The following is a 23,408-nucleotide window of genomic DNA, read 5'->3' on the forward strand; positions in this document are numbered from 1 at the left end:
AGGAAGGAAGGAAGGAAGGAAGGAAGGAAGGAAGGAAGGAAGGAAGAGAGAGAGAAAGATGTTGAAGTAGCAAGCCTGTACTGCTAGGCATTCAGTAGATACCTTTTCAGCCCCGCCTAGCAGACATTTATGAATTCAGATAGTGTGCTAGGCACAGCACCAAGTAATCAATACTTCCACTTACATTGTTACCATTGATTCTCGGTGCACCCCCGAAGGCGTGGATGTTCTTACTTCTATTTTTAAAATAATGAAGCTGCATTTTAGATGGTTAAGCAAGTCTCAGAATAGGATTTGACCCCAGACCTGCCGATACCTGGGACAATGCCATTAATATCTATCCACCGTGGAAAATGCTCATCAACCTGAGTGCTGAGACACATCTATTAAAGCACTTTGATGTTTCATTTTAAATTCCAATAACGAGGGAAATTACAAGATGGTCTTGTTTATTTCACATAGGTATATGGCCATTATCGATCCTTTGAAACCCAGACTGTCTGCCACAGCCACCAAGATTGTCATTGGGAGTATTTGGATCTTGGCATTTCTACTTGCCTTCCCTCAGTGTCTTTACTCCAAAATAAAAGTCATGCCAGGCCGTACGCTGTGCTATGTGCAGTGGCCAGAAGGTTCCAAGCAACATTTCACGTAAGTTAATTCTCCTTGATGATATTCAGCTTGGTCTGTCAACCACTTAGAGAAATGGAGATTGGGAGAAAAAAATGAATTATGCAGTTAAGACACAGTCATCCCCCCCAGGGGGGACATAGATTACTTGAGGAAAGAAATGTAAAAACACACTATGATGTTTTGGTTTGTAAAGGTGCCAAGGTTTTCACGTGCAGATGTGATGATTTCTGTTGGGGAAGCACCAGCATTTCCTAAAGGGAGGAACAAGAGCTGGAAGCAAAGTGCCAGGGACAGCGGGGTGTTATTGACTAAGGAGCTCGATGGGTACTGGAGCACAATGTGTTGATTGCTCCTTTAGGAGGTCTGGCTGGAGTGCAGGGAAGTCCTGGCAGGTGTATTAATTTTGTTTTGGTTTCATTTGTATGTATTTGTTCATTTCAGCCTGAATAAACCTGGATGCTAAATAAAAAAGGAAATACATATGCCATTTGATAGAATTGAAATTTCATATTTTTATGTTAATTACAGTTTGCTCACCTTGTATCCCAGCTGTAGCCCCCTCCGTCATTCCCTCCCAATCCCACTCTCCCTCCCTCATCTTCTCCATGCCCCTCTCTAAGTCTACTGATAGGTTAGGTCCTCCTCCCCTTCCATCTGACCCTAGCTTGTCAGGTCTCACCAGGACTAGCCAAAATTTCATATTTTAGACGTAAGAAAAGTAACGGAGAAAACCAACATAATTGTTTAATTAATATTTTCTTCCTGTAAATTTCAATAAAATTGTTTTTCCTATTTTTAAATGACATTTAAAAATAACAAATGTTGCCAATAGCTATCAATTCTTTTTGAGACATGGCTGGAGTCAAACACAACCGTGGCAGGCCTTTGAAGCAGTTATTTTATTTAACTCTACTCTTGCAAGAGTCCAGACCTTTTTCTTTAGAGAATAAAAGATAGTTTATTCTTGACCCATTAATTAATTTAAAGCTTTCAAAAGATAATAGAAACCACATAAAATGTGTGAGATTGTGTATCAGTCAGAATATTGTATGTTATGCTCCCATTTCTCCCTAAGGGCATCCTTATCATTTTGACGGAAACTGTGGAATCAGAACCAAATTTGGCATCTTGTGGAACTGTGTGTTTATCATGCCTGGTGCTGATATCCTTGTATGTAATTTACCAAGGTGATAAGGCCTTCAGTCCTATGACTGTGGAGACACGAATGCAAATGTTTTTATCTGATTTTTTGAAATCTGTTGTGCAATAAAATACACATCATGGCTGGCTTATTTTATCTATCCTGTATCCTGACCTTTGAGGATTCTGTTCAATAGTTTAGTTCAACAGTTACTAAACAGAGGACAAAGGGATGGGGATATTCAGGCTTGGTTCTACATGAAAGGAATATGTATAAATTAAGAGAAGAATGTATTTATGAATTTTCATTCATAAAGCACATTTTGGAAATGAACAATTAAAATATTTGATGCCTGACTCTGGGTTAAAGTGTTCCTAAGCTATTTGATAGGTTTATGAAATCAGGAACTAGACATAAGGTTAATAATAATAATAATAATAATAATAATAATAATAATAATAATAATAAGTGTTGGCATTTGTATCATGATTTAAAGCCTGATCAATTCCAAGTCCCATATATTTCCTTCCAAAGGATTCTCAGCATGGGTGTGTATTTCTCTGCAGGTACCACATTATCGTCATCATCCTGGTGTACTGTTTCCCATTGCTCATCATGGGTGTCACCTACACTATAGTTGGAATTACGCTCTGGGGAGGAGAGATCCCAGGAGACACCTGTGACAAGTACCATGAGCAGCTGAAGGCTAAGAGAAAGGTATGGTCCATACAACGGACTTTGGTCCAGGCTGGGCCACTTCCACAAGGGAAGAAAGAACCGACTGATGTTATTTCAGATGATGCGTTTTCACATCCCACTCCAACATTTCTTTTTTTTTAATTAAATGTTTATTATTTTTATATTAATTATAGTATATTTACTTTGTATCTCAGTTGTAGCCTCCTCTCTCATTCCCTCCCAATCCCACCCTCCCTCCCTTATCTCCTCCCTGCCCTTCTCTAAGTCCACTGATGGGAGAGGTCCTCCTCCCCTTCATCTGATCCTAGCTTATCAGGTCTCTTCAGGACTGGCCACTTCAATATTTCTAAATTTGGTCTTTGTTTGCCAGGCAGGACTTTTCTTTTATGTAATCTTTTTGTTGCTGCTGGCATTCTGCAAACCTCCGGCCCTGGAAGGTTTGTGTCATCAGTCCCCGGTTGTAGCTCATTCTCAGTTACTTTACCTGAAATTGTCAACATTTTGCTTAATTGGAATCTTGCTGATTTTATTTCTGCATATGTGGATACTTTCTATGGTGCTGGATTAGAGCACCTCTGCTATAGTCTGAAATCTGCTCAAAGTTGCTTCTATCACAGCTAACATGGCTTCCTGAAAGTCAGAATACTGGAATTCCCCCCCCCACACACACACACATTTTTCTCCCTCTTTCTCTACTCCACCTTTTTACTCCTTCCCTCCTTCTGTCCCTCCCCTCTTCTTCTCCTTTCCCTTCCCTTCTCTTTTTCTTCTTTCTCTTTTGTTCTTTCCATTCATCAGCAAGCATATGTAAGGGTTGAGAATTTAAGTAGTAATATTCTACAATTCACTAAATGAAATGAAAAAAAAATCATCTTTGATCATTCACCTTAAATACTAAAATAAATCCTTAAAATATACTAGAAAACAGACTGTTTTTGTATCGTTTAATGAATGTATTAGGCATTTTTATTTATTCCATTTAGGACTGATTAATATATTCATTGAATTACTACCTACCACATGAGAGTCCCTTTAAACTTTTGTTATAATCTTAAAACATCTTACCTACTGCTATGTCACTAGATCAATCCCAGTTTTTAAAATATCATGTAGCAAGTGGCTCCATTTTGATACCATATCCTTTCCCTAATTATAATAAATAATGCTAAACAGTACTTATATCTAGTTAATAGACATAGCAATGTTTTATATTTAAAAACAGAAAATAAGCAAGATCTATTTCTAACTATATACAGATATGAAATATACATATAATTTCATTTTATGGTTTTCAAAAACTCATCTTAAAAACGATGTGTAAAAACAATTAATACCAGAGGGGGAAACCCCTAAGACGCTTCAACAGTATGCTCATTTTACATGTATCTTTATTTTTTTTTAATTTTTCTATTATTATTTCTATTAATATTGTTGTCGCTGTTGTTAGAGATACCACTATGTGTCACGGGCTCTATATGAAAGGTTAGAGGAAAACGTTCAAGAAATCCAAGTCTATTATTACAGATTTTAATTTCACACTAATTTTTTACTTTTATTTTTTTAACATAAAGTCTCATTGAGAACAAAACAAAGAGGAAGTTTGTTTCTTTTTCCTGTTTTCCCATTATTGGTGACAAGACATAAGTATGACATTGATTTCACTGTCTTTGCTTTCAGAGTAGAAATACCAACCCAAATAGGAACATGACTTTTCTAAAACATTTCAGAAAAGATGACACTTAAAAATACTGATCCATTTATATTTCTCTCAGATTTTTTACTGACTGAAATAATGTGGAATGATATCCCGGCCATGAATATTCCATAACCAGTCACTTTGACCTTGGATTTTTTTTAACAGTTTATTCATGATTCTAACAGTGTCTGCACAGAAATTCTCATTTTACCTTAATTTTAAAGAATCGATATATCTTAATTTCTTCTTGTTTTAAAAAATGGCTACTGAATTTATTTAATCTGACACACAACAATTGTATATGTTGTATATATGTAATATATATGTATAATAATATAATATATAACATGCATATATTTTTTATGATTTATACAAGTATATACATATATACAATTATATACCTACATAATATTTGTATATTGTATGCCTAATAATTGTATATATATAGTATATATTACATAGAATACAAAAATCATGTGATAATATATTATCCAATTTTTAAAATATATAGCAAATAGTTATCTCCACTTCACATATATATTTCTTTTATATATATTCATATATATTTCTTTTATATATATGTAATATATATGAAAATATCCTGATATAGCTTTAAATACCATATAGTGTCTCTATTTATCACGATGGTTTCATATTTTTTATGTCATCACATCTGCAAATCTAGCTTTGGATATTCATTTTAGTTATGGTCTATTTCCCAGAGAATAAATACATCATTGATAATATTAGTTATACTTGAAACATATACAAAACTACTGAATATAGTGGTGCAAATTAATCATGACTATTTAGGAAAACAACTCCATAAGCCACTTTGACCTAGTCGCTTAAAAATAAAAGATTGAGAAAAACACACATGGTATGTACTCACTTATAAGTGGATTTTAGCCATATAAAACAGGATAAGCATACTACAAGGGACAGGTCCAACAGAAGATAAATAACAAGGAGGATCCAAGGGAGGATGCATAAATCTCACTTGGAAAAAGAGACAGAATAGACAGAGGTAGTGGTTGAAGAAAAGGAACGAGCTGGGAGAGGGGGTGCAGAGAGATAAGAGGGTGAAGATCAGACCTGAGGAGAGCAGGGGTGAAAGGACAGAAGACCTGTATAGAAAAAAGAAAGTAAGGGTTGGGGTATCTCTGTAACAAGCTGGAGACATAAGTCAGGGTAAGCTTCTGGGGGGAAATGAGAGGGATTGAAGCAAAGACTACATTAGCAGAGGCCATAGAGACTGAAGAGGACGCCCACTAACTAGACGAGTCTCCTGGTAGAGGGAGAGGAACACCAACCCATGCACAAAAACTTTGACCCCAAATTTACCCTGCCTACAGGATGTGCAGAGATAAAGGCAGAGCAGACAAAACAGAGACTGAAGGAATGCCCAGCCAATGCTGGCCCAATCAAAGACCCACCCTATGAGAGAGAGCCAACACCTTGACACTATAAATGACACTCTGCTAAGCTTGCAGACAGGAGCTTGTCAGAGTTGTCCTCTGACAGACTCTACCCAGCAGCTCCCCAAAACAGATGCTGAGACTCACAGCCAAACATTGGACGATGCGTAGGGAGTCTTATAGAAAAGTGGGAGGAAAGAGAAAAGGACCAGCAGGTGACAGGAGCTCCACAAGAAGACCAACAGAGTCAACTAACCAGGGTCCAGAGGGGCTTGCTGAGACTGAAGCACCAATCAAGGACCATGAATGAACTGGACCTAGAACCTGCTACAAAGATGTAGAAGATGAGCAGCTTAGGCCTAATGTGGGGGTCCTCTAGTAAGGGGAGTGGATACTGCATAGGACATGGACTCACTTGCCAGCCTTTTGATCACTTTACCCTGACTGGCCAAGGTACAGAAGAAAAGGATATGCTTCCTCCAGATAAAACTTGATGATCTGGGGTGGATGAAAAAGGGAGCTTCCCTTTTCTGAGGAATAAGTGAGGTGGGAGGAGGGAGGAAGGAAGACAGAGAGAGGGTGGGACTGGGAGGGGAGGGGGAGGAGGGATGGGGTTACAACCAGGATGTAAAGTGAATTAAAAAATAAATTAATTTTACAAAAATAAAAGATTGACAAGTCTTTACTGACTTCTAAAAACGCATATATAAGAATAAACACATCAGCTAGGCAGTAGTGGCATATACCTTAAGCCTCAGCACTTGGGAGGCAGAGGCAAGAGGATCTCTGTGAGTTTGAGGCCAGTCTAGTCTACAAAGTGAGTTCCAGTTAACGGACAGCTGAATCTACACAAAGATATCCTTTTTCCAAAAAAAAAAAAAAAAAAAAAAAAACAAAAACAAAAACAAAAACAAAAACAAAAAAACCTAACAACAATAATAGTAGTAGTATTAATAAATAAACACACCTTAAATATACTTAAATAATGCTAGTTAGCCAGGCATGATGGCACCTCTAAACTCAATACTCAGAAAACTAATATCTGAAGACAATGCCAGCCTTGTCTACAATGAATCCAAAGACAGCAAGAGTTCAAAAGAAAGACTGAGGCATTCTTTTCCATAATCTGTAGAGTTGTGCTATATTGAATCCTTTGAAGAATAGCTTATACATTATTTTTCTAAGTTTGTGGGACCTAGTATGTTTAATGCTTTGAATGACATGAAACTTTTAGATAAGTTGGGATTAACTACCCCTATCAGATTTTACATGTATATGAACCCCGAGAGTCATAGCACTGACTGTTATCAGCCCCAGGTAAAAGACATTAGTCTTGGGAAATAAATGAACAGCCCCCCTCTGAAATGACACATCGTTAACACTGTAGTGTTGAGCCTGAAACCTGGTGCCTATGCTTTATGGGCCTACGGAATTTAGTAATAACTAAGAAGCATAGTAATATCAGAAGCAACACCTATAAAGTCTCACAAACATGGCTGCCTAAACATGCACAGAGCAAGAACAATGACAATAGACACACTAAGGTGGATAGAGGAAAGCCAAAGAGGCCTCAGGCACTGAAAGAAAGAGAAATAGTCTAACTGATTATCTTATACCAAATAGCCAGCCCTGAAAAGATACATACAAGTAACATCATAAGACTTGACAAGTTGTACTTATGTATTTAGGAACGTACATGGATGCTTATATACATATAGTAACAATTAATGGAGAAAAAGGCCATAAATTTAAAACAGAGCAAAGAGGGGTATACAGGAGAGTTTAGAGTAAGTAAGGGGGGGGGAGGAAGTTGTGTAACTATGTTATAATCTCAAAAATTAAAAATAAGTAATAAAAGGCAAAAGAAACAAAGGAGAACTAAAATGCAATCTGTATTATTGCTCCAACATTTGAATCACATATGAAAAAGTGGACTTTAATGGAAGAAAAGGAGAGCTGAGCAACACAACACATTAATAAACCTTCTGTATACTTTACAATTTCAAAGAAATGTGTATGCCTCATAACTAAATATATCTCTAATTATAGTAAATATTCTGGTTTAAAAATTTGTACATTATATATCTATGGAATTCGAATATGTAGCTTCATATATATGTATATTTATACATATATATATACACACACACAAACATATATGGAAAACCCATACAATAAAAATAGACTCAGCCAGATACAAAATACAAATATCAGACATATAACAAAATTGCTAAGGTTTGGCTACATTGTTTTTCTGTTTTTACTCTCAGTTCTTAGAGGCATGTGGACTATTCAGAACATTACTGTGATATTCAATTTAAAAACTAAAATGGTCAATCAGTTCATATCAGAGACAGTCCCTGTTCCCATTACTAAGGAACCCACTTGAACACTGAACTGCCATGGGTTACTCTTTGATCACCTCCCTCTCAGGGGGTGGAGGGTACAGCCTAACCAGGCCACAGAGGAAGACAATGCAGCCACTCCTGATGAGACCTGTTAGACTGGGATCAGAAGGAAGGGGAGGAGGACCTCCCATATCAGTGGACTTGGAGAGGGGCATGGGTGGAGAAGCAGGAGGAAAGGTGGTATTGGGAGGGGAGGAAGGAGGGAGCTACAGATGGGATACAAAGTGAATAAACGGTAATTAATAAAAATAAAAAAAATAAAACGCAGTGCCCAATACCAAAAAAAAAAAAAAAAAGAAAATGAAATGGTATCTTTATAACGTCTTAAGGAAAATGGCTTTTGATAGATGTTTCACATTTGTATACCTTCATACCACATTCCCCATTTGCTTGCATTTTTGCCCAAAAGTTTATTAAAAAATATCTGTATTGTCGTTTTTCTTATTTTTTTACAGTAGACACGCTTTTCTGAATGGGTTCTCCTTTGGCATTGTTCTTGGGACTCTGAAAAATTGTATTAATATCCTGTTAGTTTAGATCATAGTAGGAAGATGTGCTGCTGAACACCTGTATGTCTTACTCTTTAAGTATGTATAATCATATGTGTAGTTACATATAATCATATAAGTATACAGAACTAATTTAAGAGTAAATTTTCTAGGAAAATGAAGCTAAGAAGTACAACTTTTGAAGGCTCTGCCACGTATCAAAATGTCTCCAACAATAAGAAAAGACAAATATCATAAGAAGCTTAAATCGAAATTAATTTTTTATCAAATATTTTTCATTCAGCTATTTTATGAACTGTTTTTGTTTGGACCGATGAACACTGCTGGGATATATTTGCTTCATATCTTTGTGAAATTATGCAAATAATTTAATCCAGTAGGGAAAGATCAAACATGCAGCTGGTTCTTTTAAAATTTCTTCTTTTTTTTTTTTTTTTTTTTTTTTTTTTTTTTTTTTTTTTTTTTTTTTACTGGAAAAGAAACAAAAACAAAGCCATAAACATCTAAAGTTTCTGACAGGGCTGAATAACGGTACCACTCTGTGTTTTTAATTGAGACAATGAAGCTTAACAATGAATAGCTGTCTGAACACCCTGGCCAGCTTCCTCTGCTGTACCTTGTGCTGCAAGCTGAGGTCAAAGAACGCTTCGCAGTAACGCTGTGCCTTGGTTGCCAGCACCATGTGTCTAAGAGATCTAATTGACTAGGCCCCCTGCCTCCACGGCTAACAGAGGAAAAGATTCCTATTGGAAAGCCTAGAAAAGTTTCTGTGTTTCTTTCAGGTTTCCCAGTAATGCTTGAGAAGTAAAAGTGTTTTCATTCTTCATTTAAAAATAATTAAAAAGATATGCTGAGTGTAGGTCTTGACTGTGCAACAATGACTTGAAAAGATTTCTTGAGATTATCCTCAGCATTTCATATTAAGCAATTACAGGGGCAGGAAAGACAGATTCAAGTCTGAGCATCATGGATTTCTATCAAAAAATAAATCTGAATGCATGAAATATATAACAATTGGCATAATTATAAATACTTCAGGATACGCAGTAACTGAACACAATGTGTTCTCATGTTGGTGAATTAAAATTAAAATATGCATACCTAAGACATAAAAAAAAGTAGGGAATGATTTATTACCTGAAACTAGCAAGAACACAGAGGTTATTTCCAAGAAACAAGCATGGAAAAATGCTTGACTCTCACTCAGAACAGGAACTACAACAGACATCTAAAGTAGATGGAGGGGGAACTGAGTGGGAGATTGGGAATGTTTAATCTATTAGGATCTATGGGAAACTGTAACAGCTATCACTAGCAATGTCAGCCTCATATTGCCCACATTGTGTGCTCATGCTGTAAAGCTTAGAATGCTTTTAAGCAGAGAATGTAAAAGAAGGAAATTTAAGAATCATTTCATAATTTAAGAAGATAGGACATATAAAGAAAATTGGAGGGTTTCCCGTAAAAACCAAAGCTTGGGATTTTGTTTGTTTGTTCTGTAGTTGGTGCTTGATAGCAGTACCAAGAAAGAGGAGGCAGCATATTAGGGTCAGTAAGTGTTTTCCAGTTTTCTCTTATAGTCTTGTCAGGCTTTCTTCTTAGGCAAAGCTTTATAGCAAAAGTGGAAAGCAGTTATGAGATACGGAATCATTTTCAGTGGTACAACTCCAATTCTTGATAAAAATATTTTGCTTACAATAAAAAAGAAAATAAATAAAATTTAAAATAAGCATAGCTAAGACATAAAAAATGTAGAGAATGATTTATTACCTGCAACCAGCAAGAACAGAGTCGTTATTTCCAAAGCAATACTCTCCTTGACAAAGAAAGCATGAGAATTTATTCGTGGAGATCATATATATTTACACAGAGGTTGGCCTATTCCTAATCAGGCTCAGTTTGAAATCACAGAGCTTGAAATGCTGTGGAGGAAAGCATATTTTAATGACTTGCTAAAGCAGAGCGTCTGCCCTTAAAAGTGCTTGTCTCATTTGGCCTGAGTCATTTTATTCCTCCTTCTTGAACAGGCCATGGATGGCTCTCATTCTTATGGCTGGTAGGGATGCTGTGTGGTAGGTATGCCCTATCTGCCGGTGGTGGGGATGCTTTGGGACATCTATGTACCATACATGTATGTACCATAGTTCTGTGATGGGCGTAGTATGTACTAGGCATACCTTACCTCTAGATGATGAGGATGCTATGTGACAGGGATACCATACTTCTGGATGACAAGAATGCTGTCTGATAGAGATATCCTGCCTCTGAATGACAGGCATACTGTGTGGTAGGGACACTCTACTGGGTGATAAGGATAGTATATGATAGGGATACCCTGCCTCTGGGATGCTGTGAGATATGAATGCCCTGCCTCTGGATGATGGGCATGCTGTGAGATATGGATGCCATACTTCTGGATGATGGGATGCTCTGTGATAAGGATGCCCTACCCTTGGACATCAAGGACACTATATGATAGAGATACTATACTTCTGGATGACAAGGATGTTGTGTCTTTCTGGTTAAGGGACTGAATTCTCCTGGTGCTAAATCAACATAGGTGTCTGAATAATCCAGAACAGCCTACCATCATAGCTGGGGAAGGTTATGTATCATTTTGTTTTATAGACATAATATACGTAGTAAAATATTTTAAGTCACATTTAAAATATTAAATAAATGAGTTATGAGTAAACTGACATTTGTAATTTGTGCAGATTAAAACAGAGTAAATGTACCATTGCTAACTCTTATGCTATAAATGTATTGCATATTAAGTTTTTATTAAAACATAAAAGATCCTACATATTTAGATTAAAGCTATGTAAAAAAAAGTGTGAACTAGACTTAGACAAAAAGAATAATTTATTGCATCAATTTCCTTATTATTTTACTTATTTTAGAGTAAGAATAGGTAGTGGTACAAAGGAGTGGATGTTTTGAGACTTCTTGTTTCTTGCCATTTATGACTATTTCTTTCCTCTGGAATAATGAAATCAAGTCACACTTTTTTCTGTAAGAGAAGAATTCATGGTTAATGAGATTAAATAACTGTTGTCGTAAAGAAGGTAAACAAGGAGGACCCTAGGGAAGAAGCTTAATCCTCATTCAGAAGGGCAAACAGGATAGACATTGGAAGTAGGAGAAGACAGGGAACAGAACAGGAGCCTATCACAAAGGGACTCTGAGAGACTCTACCCAGAAGAGTATCAAAGCAGATGTTAAGAATCATAGCCAAACTTTGGGCAGAGTGCAAGGAATCTTATGGAAGAAGGGGAGATAGAAAGACCTGGAGGGGATAGGAGACCAATAAAGCCAAAAAATCTGGGCCCAGGGGTTACTGCAGAGCTTGATGAATCAACCAGGGATCATACATGGAGAGGACCTTGACCTCAAATGTAGCCTATGGGCTGCTCAGTCTCCATGTGAGTTCCCTAGTAAGGGGATCAGGGGCAGTCTCTGGCATGAACTCATTTGCCTGCTCTTTGATCACCTCCCCCGGGTGGGGTGGCCTTACAAGGCAACAGAGAAAAAGGATCCAGACAGTCCTGATGAGACCTGATAGACTAGGGTCAGATAGTAGGGGAGAAGGACCTCCTCTATGAGTGGACTAGGGGAGGAGGGTAAGGGAGAAAGAGGGAGAAATGGTGGGACCAGGAGAAAAGGAAGGAGAGGGCTACTGCAGGGATACAAAGTAAATAAATTATTATTATTATTATTTTTTAAATAAGATTAAATAACTGTTGTCCAAACAGGGTTAGGTTAAACCTGGCAGGACCCTGTTTTTCAAGTTTTTAATATTCTTAATCTCCTGGTTTGAAGAAATGAAGTCATACCTCTGTAGAAAAAAGCTTTAGGTTTCCATGTATGTGAAGGGTCAACATCATCTTACCTAAATAGATTATGGTTTATTGTCAGTTTAATTTTTACATCAGTCTTCTGTCTTCTTGTTTGGTTGGTTTTTCTTGGACATGGCCTTTTATATAGCATTTGGAAGGTTGATTTCCTTTTGGGGCAGTGTCTAATGTAGTTCAAGGCAATAGATAAAGTTTTAAAGAGCTTATAATACAGCTTGGCCAAGGTATGTATACTTATGTGTGTAAACGGTGTCTTTATGTTACATGTAAAGCTCATTTTATACCTACCATCTAGGAAATTGTAGCTATTGCCTATGAAACAAAAACAAATCCATTGTCATTTTGGATAGAAATAACCTAAAGTATCTAAAAGAAGTATCTAAAATACATACTAAAATCTGTTACCTAAAGAAGCTAAACAAGGAAGACCCAGGGTAAGATGATTAATCCTCACCCAGGAAGACAAATGGAACAGACATTGGAAGAGGGAGAAAACAGGGAACAAGTTAGGAGCCTGCCACAGAGGACCTCTGCAGACTATTAGAGTAGACGCTGAGACTTATGGCCAACTGTTGGGCACAGTGCATGGAATCTTATGAAAGAAGTCGAAAATAATAAGATCTGGAGAGGACAGGAGCTCCACAAGGAGAGCAACAGAACCAAAAAATCTGAGTTACTTCTCTTTTTAACTTAAAAAAATGATGTATTTAGCAGTTATGCAAAAGTCAGAGCTACATATACTTTAAAGAAAAGGTACAAAAGGTTTTACCCTATATGATTAGAAAAAGAAAACCAGACATAATGGGGGCTACCTGGGTTCCTTCTGCCACAGGAAAGAAAGTGGGGTCACGGCTTTTGGTCTCTATTTTGAGGTTTACTGTAAGCTGCAAGGATGCCATTGGTACAGTGGAGATAAATGGTCTCTGTCTCTTCTTAGATTGTACAAGAAGCAGAGATGGCCAAGAAGACATATCTGGGAATCCGTATAGAAATTAATGTCCTTCCTTTTCTTAATTTGAGTGTTTTAGGTCAGGGTATTAGTTCAGCTTTTTTGCTGAAACTCTGGAGGATGGGAAACATTCGCCTCAGTGTGAAGAAGCCACTGTGTAATCGACCTAATGGGAGCCATTAATTAGAAAATTATTCTTGCAGACAACCATACATTTTAGCGTTTATCATAGGCTTATTCTTTTTATTTTATTTTATTTTTTTCTTATCAGTTACATTTTATTAACTCTGAACCCCAGCCATGTCCCTATCCCTCATTCCCTCCCAGTCACTCCCTCCCTCCCTCATCTCCACCATGCCCCTTGCCAAGTCCACTGATAGGGGGGACCTCCTCCCCATTCATCTGATCCTGTTTTATCAGGTATCTTCAGGACTGGCTGCATAGCTCTCCTCTGTGGCCTAACAGGACTGCTCCTCCCTTGGGGGGTGGGGAGGCCAAAGAGCCAGTCATTGAGTTCCTGTTAGAAATAGTCCTTGTTCCCCTCACTATGGGAAACCAATTGGTTACTGAGCTACCACAGGCTACATCTGAGCAGAGGTTCTAGGTTACATTCATACATGGTCCTTGGTTGCATGTCAGTCTCAGAAAAGACCCTGTGCCCAGATATCTTTGGTCCTTGTGGAGCTCCTATCCTTTCCTCATCAGACTAACTCTCCCCTTCTTTCTTATGATTCCCTGTACTCTGCCAAAGGTTTGGTCATGAGTCTTTGCTTTGAAAACACTGCTAGTTAGAGTCTTTCCAATGCGCTCAGTAGACTCCTGTCAATGTTCAATGCGCATCCCATTTGTCTTTCAAAACGAGGATTGATAATCTTACCCCATGTCCGCTCTCTTGATTATCTTTTTTAGGTGTATAGATTTCATTATGTTTATTATATCTTATAGGTCCATATAAGTGAGTATATACCAAGTTTGTCTTTCTCCTTCTGGGATATTTCACTCAGGATGATCTTTTCTAGATCCCACCATTTGCCTGCAAATTTCATGATTTCCTCCTTTTTGATTGCTGAGTAGTATTCCATTGTGTAAAAATACCACAATTTCTGTACCCATTCCTTCGTTGATGGACATCTGGGTTGTTTCCAGGTTCTGGCTATTACAAATAATGCTGCTATAAACATGGTTGAGCAAATATCCCTCTTGTGTACTTGAGCAAACTTTGGGTATATACCTAGCAGTGGTATAGCTGGGTCTTGAGGAAGCACTATTCCTAATTGTCTTAGAAAGCGCCAGATAGATTTCCAGAGTGGTTGTACCAGTTTACATTCCCACCAGCAGTGGAGAAGGGTTCCCCTTTCTCCACAACCTCTCCAGCATGTGTTGTCCCTTGAGTTTTTCATTTTGGCCATTCTGATGGGTGTAAGGTGATATCTCAGGGTCGTTTTGATTTGCATTTCCCTGATGGCTAATGAGGATGAGCATTTCTTTAAGTGTTTCTCTGCCATTCGATATTCCTCTGTCGAGAATTCTCTGTTTAGGTCTGTTCCCCATTTTTTAATTGGATTACTTGGTTTGCTGCTTTTCAGCTTCTTTAGTTCTTTGTATATACTCGATATTAGTCCTCTGTCAGATAAAGGGTTAGTGAAGATTCTTTCCCAATCTGTAGGCAGGCGTTTTGTTTTTATGACAGTGTCCTTTGCTTTACAGAAGCTGTTCAGTTTCATGAGGTCCCATTTATTGATTGTTGCTCTTAGAGCCTGTGCTGTTGGTGTTCTGTTCAGGAAGTTGTCTCCTGTGCCAATGAGTTCTAGGCTGTTCCCCACTTTTTCTTCTAACAGATTTAGAGTATCTGGTTTTATGTTGAGGTCTTTGATCCACTTGGACTTTAGTTTTGTGCAGGGTGATAAATAGAGATCTATTTTCATTTTTCTGCATGTGGACATCCAGTTGGACCAGCACCATTTGTTGAAGATGATGAATTTTCCATTGAATGGTTTTGGCTTCTTTGTCAAATATCGAGTATTCATAGGTGTGTGGGTTTATTTCTGGATCTTCTATGCAGTTCCATTGATCCTCCTTTCTGTTTTTATGCCAATACCATGCAGTTTTTATTACTATTGCTTTGTAGTACAACTTGAGATCGGGGATGGAGATACCTCCAGATGATCTGTTGTTGTACAGGATTGTTTTGGAGATTCTGGGTTTTTTGTTTCTCCATATGAAGCTGAGAATCTTTTTTTCAAGGTCTGTAAAGAATTGAGTTGGTATTTTGATGGGAATTGCTTTGAATCTGTAAATTGCTTTTGGCAGGATGGCCATTTTCACAATGTTAATCCTACCAATACATGAGCACGGGAGATCTTTCCATCTTCTGAGATCTTCTTCAATTTCTTTCTTCAGAGACTTGAAGTTTTTCTCAAACAGGTCTTTCACTTGCTTGGTTAGAGTCACCCCAAGGTACTTTATGTGGTTAGTGGCTATAGTGAAGGGTGTTGTTTCCCTAATTTCTTTCTCGGCCCTTTTGTCTTTGGTATACAGGAGGGCTTCTGATTTTTTTTTGAGTTGATTTTGTATCCTGCCACTTTGCTGAAGGTGTTTATCAACTGGAGGAGTTCTCTGGTTGAATTTTTGGGGTCGCTCATATATACTATCATATCATCTGCGAATAGTGACACTTTGACCTCTTCCTTTCTGATTTGTATCCCCTTGATCTCCTTTAGTTGTCTTATTGCTCTGGCTAGGACTTCAAGTACTATGTTGAAGAGGTAGGGAGAGAGTGAGCAGCCTTGTCTTGTCCCTGATTTCAGTGGGATTGATTTAAGTTTCTCTCCATTGAGTTTGATGTTGGCTATAGGCTTGCTGTATATTGCCTTTACTATGTTTAGATATGTGCCTTGTATTCCTGATCTCTCCAAGACTTTAAACATGAATAGGTGTTGGACTTTGTCAAATGCTTTTTCAGCATCTAAGGAGATGATCATGTGGTTTTTCTCCTTCAGTTTGTTTATGTGGTGGATTACATTGATGGATTTCTGTATGTTGAACCACCCTTGCATGCCTGGGATGAAGCCTACTTGGTCGTGGTGGATGATATCTTTGATGTGTTCTTGGATTCGGTTTGCAAGTATTTTATTGAGTATTTTTGCGTCAATGTTCATAAGAGAGATAGGTCTGAAGTTCTCTTTTTTTGTTGGGTCTTTGCGTAGTTTAGGTATCAGGGTGACTGTTGATTCATAGAATGAGTTTGGTAATGTACCTTCTGTTTCTATTTTGTGGAATAGTTTGAGGAGAATTGGTGTGAGCACTTCTTTGAAGGTCTGGTAGAATTCTGCGTTGAAACCATCTGGCCCAGGGCTTTTTTTGGAGGGGAGACTGCGAATGACTGCTTCAATTTCCTTGGGGGATATAGGGCTGTTCAGTCTTTCTACCTGATCTTGACTTAATGTTGGAAGATGGAATCTATCAAGAAAATTGTCCATTTCATTTAGGTTTTCAAATTTTGTGGCATATAGGCTTTTGTAGTATGACCTAATGATTGTTTGAATTTCTTCTATGTCTGTAGTTATGTCACCCTTTTCATCTCTGATTTTGTTGATTTGGATAGATTCTCTCTGCTTTTTAGTTAGTTTGGCTAAGGGTTTGTCTATCTTGTTGCTTTTCTCAAAGAACCAGCTTTTTGTTTCATTGATTCTTTGAATAGTTTTATTTGTTTCTAATTGATTGATTTCAGCCCTGAGTTTGATTATTTCCAGCCTTCTGCTCCTCTTGGGTGTATCTGCTTCTTTTTTTTCTAGGGTTTTCAGTTGGGCCATTAAGTTGTTTGTATGTGATGTTACGAATTTCTTCTTGCAGGAACTCATAGCACTGAGTTTTCCCCTGAGCACTGCTTTCAATGTGTCCCATAAATTTGGGTATGTTGTGCCTTCATTTTCATTGAATTCTATGAAGTCTTTAATTTCTTTCTTTATTTCTTCCTTAACCCAGTTGTCGTTGAGTAACAGGTTGTTCAGTTTCCATGTGCGTGTAGGCAGTTTGTTATTTCTGTTGTTGTTGAGGTCCAGCTTAAGTCCATGGTGATCAGATAGAATACAAGGGATTATTTCAATCTTTTTGTATCTGTTGAGGCTTTCTTTATGACCAACTATATGGTCTATTTTGGAGAAGGTTCCATGTGGTGCTGAAAAGAAGGTATACTCTTTTGAGTTTGGATGAAAAGATCTGTAGACGTCTATTAGGTCCATTTGATTTGGGGTCTCTGTAAGTGTTTTTATTTCCCTATTTGTTTTCTGTCTAGTTGATCTGTCCCTTGGTGAGAGTGGAGTGTTGAAGTCTCCCACTATTAGGGTTTTAGGATCAATGTGTGATTTAAGCTTTAATATTGTTTCATTTACGAATGTAGGTGCTCTTGTATTTGGGGCATAGATATTCAAAATTGTGATGTCCTCTTGGTGGATTTTTCCTTTGATGAGAATATAGTGGCCGTCCTTATCTTTTTTGATTAACTTGGGTTGAAAGTCTATTTTATTAGATATTAGGATGGCTACTCCTGCTTGTTTTCTGGGACCATTTGCTTGAAAGACATTTTTCCAGCCCTTTACTCTGAGGTAGTGTTTATCTTTGTTGCATAGGTGTGTTTCTTGGATGCAACAGAATGATGGATCCTGTTTCCGCAACCATTCTGTTAGTCTGTGTCTTTTAATTGGGGAGTTGAGTCCGTTGATGTTGATAGAAACTAGTGACCAACAATTGTTACTTACTTTAGATGTGGTGTTGGTGGTGTCACTGAGTTTCATTGCTTGTCAATTTTTTTTTTTTTCAATTTTTTCTTTGTTTTGTAGGTTCAGTGTTTTGACTATGATGTGACGTGAAGAATTTCTTTTCTGGTCTAGTCTACTTGGTGTTCTGTAGGCCTCTTCTATGTTTATGGCCATCTCCTTCTTTAAGTTGGGAAAGTTTTCTTCTATAATTTTCTTGAAAATATTTTCCGGACTTTTGAGCCTGATGTCTTCTTTTTCTTCTACTCCTATTATTCTTAGGTTTTGTCTTTTCATGGTGTCCTTGATTTCTTGGATGTTTTGTGTTTGGAACTTTTCTGATTTTATTTTTTCTTTGAGAGACGTGTCAATTTCCGCAAGTGTATCTTCGGCTCCTGAGATTCTTTCTTCCATCTCTTGTATTCTGTTGGTGATGCTTACCTTTGTAGTTCCTGATCTTTTCTCTATGTTCTCCAGCTCCTGGTTTTTCTCTATTTGTGTTTTCTTTATTGATTCTAATTCTGTTTTCATGTCTTGCACCATTTCCTTCTTCTGTTTGAATGTGGACTCCTGCTTTTCAATGATAGCTTCTATTTTTTTGTCCGTTTCCTCTCTATGTATCACTAATTGTGCCTCTACTTCTTTGGGTATAATTGCCTGTATTTCTATGAGAGCTTTGTTTATTTCTTCTTTATTTGCCTTCATTTGTGTGGACATTTCTTTGAGAGCTTTGTGCATTTCTTCTCTGTTTGCCTCAATTTTCATGGTCATTTCTCTGAGAGCACGATTTGTTTCTTCTTGGTTAGTCTCGATTTCTTTGGTTATTTCTCTGAGGGCTTTGTTCATTTCATCTCTATGGGCCTCTAGTAGCTGGAGAAACATAGTTTTGAGGTCGTTTTCTTGTATATCTAGTGAATTGAAGTGTCCATTGTTTTGTGGGGATGCTGGTGAGGTCATTGTGTCCTGATTTTTGTTGGGAGTGTTCTTACGTCTGCCTCTAGCCATCTGGTTATTTATAATCCTCACTGGTTGTTCCTCAAGATTGTAGTTTGGGCTATGATCCTCTCTTTCTGTTTTCTGGACTGTTTTTTCAGGAAGATGAGAGAGGTTCACTGCTTTGGGAGTGTGCACTTTGTTTTCAGTTTTGCCTAAGTAAAGAATGTGACGCTGGCGCTATTCGTGTGCGCTTTTAGCGGGCACAGTGTGCATGCGCGGATTCTCTGACTATTGCCGTGGCTTGCAAGCCACTATTACGCAGTTCTGACTAAGATCCAGGGATTATTTGCCTGGATTACCCTGGTGGACCCGCAAGGCAGAGGCTTCACTGTTGGGGTCGCTATCCCAAGAATCCCTCTGATGCCCACACTAGGAGTGTGGGTGCCAGGGATCTCGTCTGGTTGCTTCTGTGGAGAGGCCCTGGGTCTGGGGCAATCTCTCCCTAGAAGGCTCACTCACTCTCTTGCAGAACCAGTTGGAATGCACAGAGGTTCCCCTTGCGCACTACTCTCTGTTTTGGTCCTGCTGTAGAAGTGCATGGGTAGGCTATCAGTCAGCTCTGTGACACTGTGGCTGCAGGACTCGGTGTCCACCTTTCCTGTGTGCTGCCTCTTTGTCCTTTCCCTCTGCCAGGAGGGGTTATGTTGACTGGTCCCTGGGTGGCGCGGAAAAGAGTTAGGGTGAGTGTACTCAATCCCAGATCCTGGGCCCCGATCTCTCTGCCAGAAGCAGCCTAGCGGTAGAATCTATGTTTGCTGATCCCAAGAGAGTACCGGGTAGGGTTGAGTGTCCTCAGATCCAGAGCTTGGGTTTCTCTGCTAGGGGCCGCTGGAGAGAGGGTGCTGTTTCCTTGGCAGGCTGCCTCTCTGTCCTTCCCCTCTGACCTTCTCCTCTGCTAGGGCAAGCTTATGGAGGTGCTCTCAGGGGAGTGCCAGCATGGTTTGGGGCTTCTCAGTAGGATCCTGAGCTGGTGGCGTTTCTCTGCCGGGGGGGGGGGGGGGGGACGCCGGTGATAGAACTTACTGCTAGACCTTATTGCGCTGGACCCAGGATAATCTCAGGACATGTAGAATAACCACAGTCCCAGATCCCGAGCTGTAGTTTGTTTGCTAGGAGCAGCCGGCAGCACTGGAGTTCCTGCACGGTGAAGCCGCTGTGCGCCTCTTTATCCTTCCGCTCCGCTGCGGCAGGGTGATGGCGGCCTTTGGGGGAGTGCCCCGTAAGGATTGGGTTTTCTCAGCCCCGATCTCGGGTTGGGGTATAGACACTGTGGTCTGTGGCAGATTCTGCTGGATGCCTCCTGCCTCCTCCGAAGAGGGAGTAGGGATTTTGAGCTGGGCGCGCAGCTGCAATCTGTGCGCGGCGGGAGCTCAATTGTGATGGCGGCAGGTACCCGCCGTGGTCGGAGAGACCTTCCAGGGAAAGACTGGGTGACCCGTGACCAGTCTGGCAACTTTCCTTCCCCGTGGGGTTTTTTTTGCGACTTGGACTCCCAAGCCTTAGGCCCTCTTGTGCCCACCAATCAGCCTGGGAAATTGATCGTGACAAGCAGGCTTGCGGCACCAGCCCGGAGACCCAAAGCCCGAGTTGCTGGGTTTTCTTCCGGGTTCTGGCTCGGCAGCCGAGAGTGGACCCGGCCGCTTCCCACGCAGTGGGAGCCTCCCCTCACCTGGGAAACATGATCGATCGCTGTTGTTTTAGGGCCCAGAGTTCAGTCTCCTGGTCGCTGCCTGGAGTGTGTTGTCCAGCTTCTCAGACACAGTGTTCTCCCGGTGCCGCCATCTTGGCCCCTCTTCATAGGCTTATTCTAAATAGACTTTTTGTTTGAATTTGCCTAATCTCCGAGTTCTGAGAAATGATGTATTAGAAGCTCTGATGACATAGGCAATTTTTAAAAAAAAGAAAAAAAAAGAATCTTTTTAATTGTCAAGCAAGGTGTTACTGTCCAATGGAGGGTTTCAGGGACCAGATATCTGAGTCAGAAACGGTTACTTTTGCTGCTTGAGAACATTAGCGAGTGGGTGTGGGGTTGTAACTACCCCATAACGTAAAGGAGCACTTAAGAAAGTGGGGCACTTAGCAGCATAGAAATTAATGCTCTAAGACATTTGAGCAGATTTTAGTAGTCAGGGGGTAACAAGCAGTGTCCTCTTGGTATCACTCAGCACTATGTTTCCTTGCTGACATTCAATACAGAGTATGTGTTTCCAAAATTGAGTAGGCTCAGTATTACCTTTATATATATCTATGGTGACCCATGGCTCCTCAGAGAAAATCTAGACTGCACCAAAGGAACCTAAGAGGATGCCCTGTGGCCGCATCAATTGTGTCTGCGTTAAGGAGGGAGTAGTAGTTAAATTGGCTCCCTTCCTTCTTCAAGTGTCCATCCGGCTTATGGATATACCCTGATGTGGACACAGCAGTACTGGTAGCTAATGGCTCATTCTCTGGGAGCTCAGATTATTTCTTCCTTCCTTTGGCGTTCCCAGGAGGGGACTGGAAGGCAGCTGCCAGAAGGGAATCTTACCCTTTCTTTCCCTCTTTAGTCCACGTCCATGTTGTTGAAATGCTCGCATGCAGTCTCTTCAAGCTCAGAAGACTAGTCTGACCCTACACCACTAGAAAGAATTTTCTGTTGTGCTTTCTTTCTTTTCTTTCTCCTTTTTAAAGATGGAAGCGCTCTGGGTTCTGAAGTAAGACTGTAATCACCAGGGCTGCCTAATTATCATCTTTTATAATCAAATTTTACTGACTTAAGCCTTGTTTCTCGTTTTACTTCAGGACAAAAATCTTATTTTGTTACAAAATGTTTTGCAAAAATTTATTTGCAATAATTGCTTTTCTAAAAATACATATCTTTGTTCTTTGAATTTTTTAATATTATCTCACCATTTGCTCTTCCTTTTGGCCCTATTTTGATTCACTTTTTAATTGATATTTTGAAGCAACATTTTAAGAAATTTTCAATTTGGACATAATCATTTTCCCAAGGGGAGAAAAACATTAACAGAACATATTTCATCATATCAATAGCTTTTGTATATGAAATTACATGTCTCAATGTGAATTTAAAGTGGCAATAATTTATAGTAAAGGTCCAAGAGAAAGGCAATTTTGAACTATTAGCCATATGTCGACAAAAGACAACAGTAAATCATGTTTTCTAATAAGGCAAAATATATGTTTCTTTTTTACAACTTAAGAAGCTATGGTTAATTGTGGATGCCATTTTGGGACAAATGACATCTGAGCTACCTTGGCCTTAGAGCAAGGTGGCCGTTGCCTTTGAATAGGATGGCTCTCTACTGAGAGTTAGCCATTACAAGCCCTAGCTGCAGACTCTCTTTTTTAATTGTTAATTATTATTATTTATTACAATTTATTCACTCTGTATCCCAACTGTGGCCCCCTTCCTCGTCTCCTCTCAAACCCACCCACCCTCCCTCTTCTCCCACTATGCCCTTTCCCCAGTCCCCTGATAGGTGAGAACCTCCTCCCCTTCCATCTGACCCTAGCCTATCAAGTCTCATCAGGACTAGCTGCATTGTCTTCCTCTGTGGCCTGGCAAGGCTGCATCCCCCAGTGGGAGGTGATCAAAGAGGCAGCCACTGAATTCATGTCAGAGACAGCCCCTGTTCTCCTTTCTAGGGAACCCCCTTGGAGACTGAACTGCCTATGGGCTACATCGGAGCAGGAGTCAAAGCATCTTTGCTCTACTTGAGATTTCTACACTTAATGAGCAATACCAGAGCATCTAAAGTCTGACCTCTACTGACCCATGATGGTTTACACAGATAACCAAAAGGAAATAGCTAACAGTATGAAACCTATTTCTCAGCAAAATAATGAGATATCTGCTTAACCATTTACATATGAACTCTACACACGAGTCCCACCCAATAAGATACAAGGATAGTCTTTTAACTACTGTGAAGTGACCTTTCTAGCAATCAAATGGTGTAATTTCCTGTGTGGATACATGGAAAGCGAGGAACAGAGTAACTTAAACATCCAATGGAGAGATATACCCCAACCAACCACCGGGCAAAACAAATGCTAACAATTCTAAAGACATCTTTTTGGGTTTGTTTGTCTGTTTTTTTGACTGTTTGTTTTGAGACAGGGCCTCACTATGTACCCCTGGTAGACTTTGAACTCACAAAGATCTGCCTACTTCTGCTTTCTGAATATTAAGAATACAGGTGTGAGCTATGATACCTAGAAATCCTTATTCTCCCAACAAGTCAAATTTAACTTATTTGACATACAATTGCCTGTACATATAAACACACACAAAATACATTTTTTAAGAAACACAAGTATTTTATAATTTTGTTATATTAATCAT

At 39.1% G+C, this 23,408-nt stretch overlaps 1 protein-coding gene across 1 annotated transcript in view; it reads left to right on the plus strand.

Annotated features, from left to right (window-relative positions):
• Tacr3 (tachykinin receptor 3) overlaps positions 1 to 23,408 on the plus strand; it is a 131,587-nt gene that overhangs the window by 47,409 nt on the left and 60,770 nt on the right. Inside the window, exons 2-3 of the mRNA XM_055628174.1 lie at positions 463 to 651; positions 2,341 to 2,491. Coding sequence (XP_055484149.1) covers positions 463 to 651; positions 2,341 to 2,491 — 340 coding nt within the window. The remainder of the gene's footprint in view (positions 1 to 462; positions 652 to 2,340; positions 2,492 to 23,408) is intronic.

The sequence above is a fragment of the Psammomys obesus genome, unplaced genomic scaffold (assembly GCF_907164565.1).
Source record: "Psammomys obesus unplaced genomic scaffold, mPsaObe1.curated_primary_1811, whole genome shotgun sequence".
Taxonomy (NCBI): domain Eukaryota; kingdom Metazoa; phylum Chordata; class Mammalia; order Rodentia; family Muridae; genus Psammomys; species Psammomys obesus.